The sequence below is a fragment of the Sinocyclocheilus rhinocerous genome, unplaced genomic scaffold (assembly GCF_001515625.1).
Source record: "Sinocyclocheilus rhinocerous isolate Xijiao unplaced genomic scaffold, SAMN03320098_v1.1 C36347413, whole genome shotgun sequence".
Taxonomy (NCBI): domain Eukaryota; kingdom Metazoa; phylum Chordata; class Actinopteri; order Cypriniformes; family Cyprinidae; genus Sinocyclocheilus; species Sinocyclocheilus rhinocerous.
The window spans coordinates 1-1,033 of record NW_015779256.1 but is presented as its reverse complement, the minus strand read 5'-3'; the positions used below and the strand labels follow the sequence as shown (position 1 = coordinate 1,033).

At 41.7% G+C, this 1,033-nt stretch overlaps 1 protein-coding gene across 1 annotated transcript; it reads right to left on the bottom strand.

Annotated features, from left to right (window-relative positions):
* Nucleotides 1-84: 84 nt before the first annotated feature.
* On the bottom strand, nt 85-938 carry LOC107735877 (CMP-N-acetylneuraminate-poly-alpha-2,8-sialyltransferase-like). Its single transcript, XM_016547435.1, has 2 exons — nt 787-938; nt 85-590 (listed from the first exon to the last, which is right to left on the bottom strand). The coding sequence occupies exons 1-2, from the start codon at nt 936-938 to the stop codon at nt 329-331; spliced, it is 414 nt and encodes a 137-aa protein (XP_016402921.1). The 3' UTR covers nt 85-328.
* Between the last annotated feature and the right edge of the window lie 95 nt (nt 939-1,033).

Below are 1,033 nucleotides of genomic sequence, written 5' to 3'. Positions count from 1 at the left end.
TTTGTTAATAGCAAGAATTGAACCTTAAAATAAAGTGTGACCAAAAAAACACTGGTTTGGAAAGACATGATGTGAGGTTTTCATTTTGGGGTGATAACAGTGAAAATACTGCAGTACTACAGAATGTACAAGTCACGTGAAGCTCTAAATTACTTTGAGCTTTTGTTCCTGGTTCAGATTTCCAAAAATGGGATCAAATAATATTCAAGTCAAGTTACCAGCGGGAAAACACTGATACAGTGAGAGATAAATGACCATTAGACCTTGTTAGACTGCATGCCTTGCCATAAGACCATAATGATTAGATCATCGCAAAGAAGTAAGTACATTACCGTATAACAAAACCATGGCTGTCTATCTCCTTCCCACATCCGCTCTTCAGGAGAACGCCTGAGTTCCCCACCACAGCACAGGTCTTGAACGTCTTGTTCTTTAGTGGAGAGACTTCGGGAAGTAAACTGTGTAGAGTCTGAGAAACATTGAATGTCCTGCGCCGGTCCAGAACGTAGTGGATGGTATCGCCCGGTTTGAAACTGCTCTTGATAACAGACACGTCTCTCTCCGCATCCAAGAAGCGAAGCACGTCCTTCCTTCCACGTGTTGAAGCACATCAGGACAATAGATTACTCATTAGTTCATAACCATATCATCCAAACATGCTCTAAAAATGACCCTATGAAGTCATGCTCTGAGCGAGTCATAGCACTCAATATCTCTAATACTCGTCCCTCTCGAATCTGTGCTTTATGTGCTGTATGCATTTTTAAATTTGTGCAGGTTACTCACCTTATGATGGTCACAATGGTGGCATTAATCTTCCATCCCACTCCCATGTCACTCAGATCACTTAAACTAAAGCCGAACAGTTTCTCGGAGCCGTTGACCATCAGTCTAGTAGAACTGGGCTCAGACTTCCTGTTCAAATAGAAATGTGGCATAGTAACTATTCGCACAAGTGCTGATAATTCTGCTGGGTTCGACACTGTGTTCATGTAGTCAAACTCATTAATGTATTCTGTCTGTCTGTCTGTCT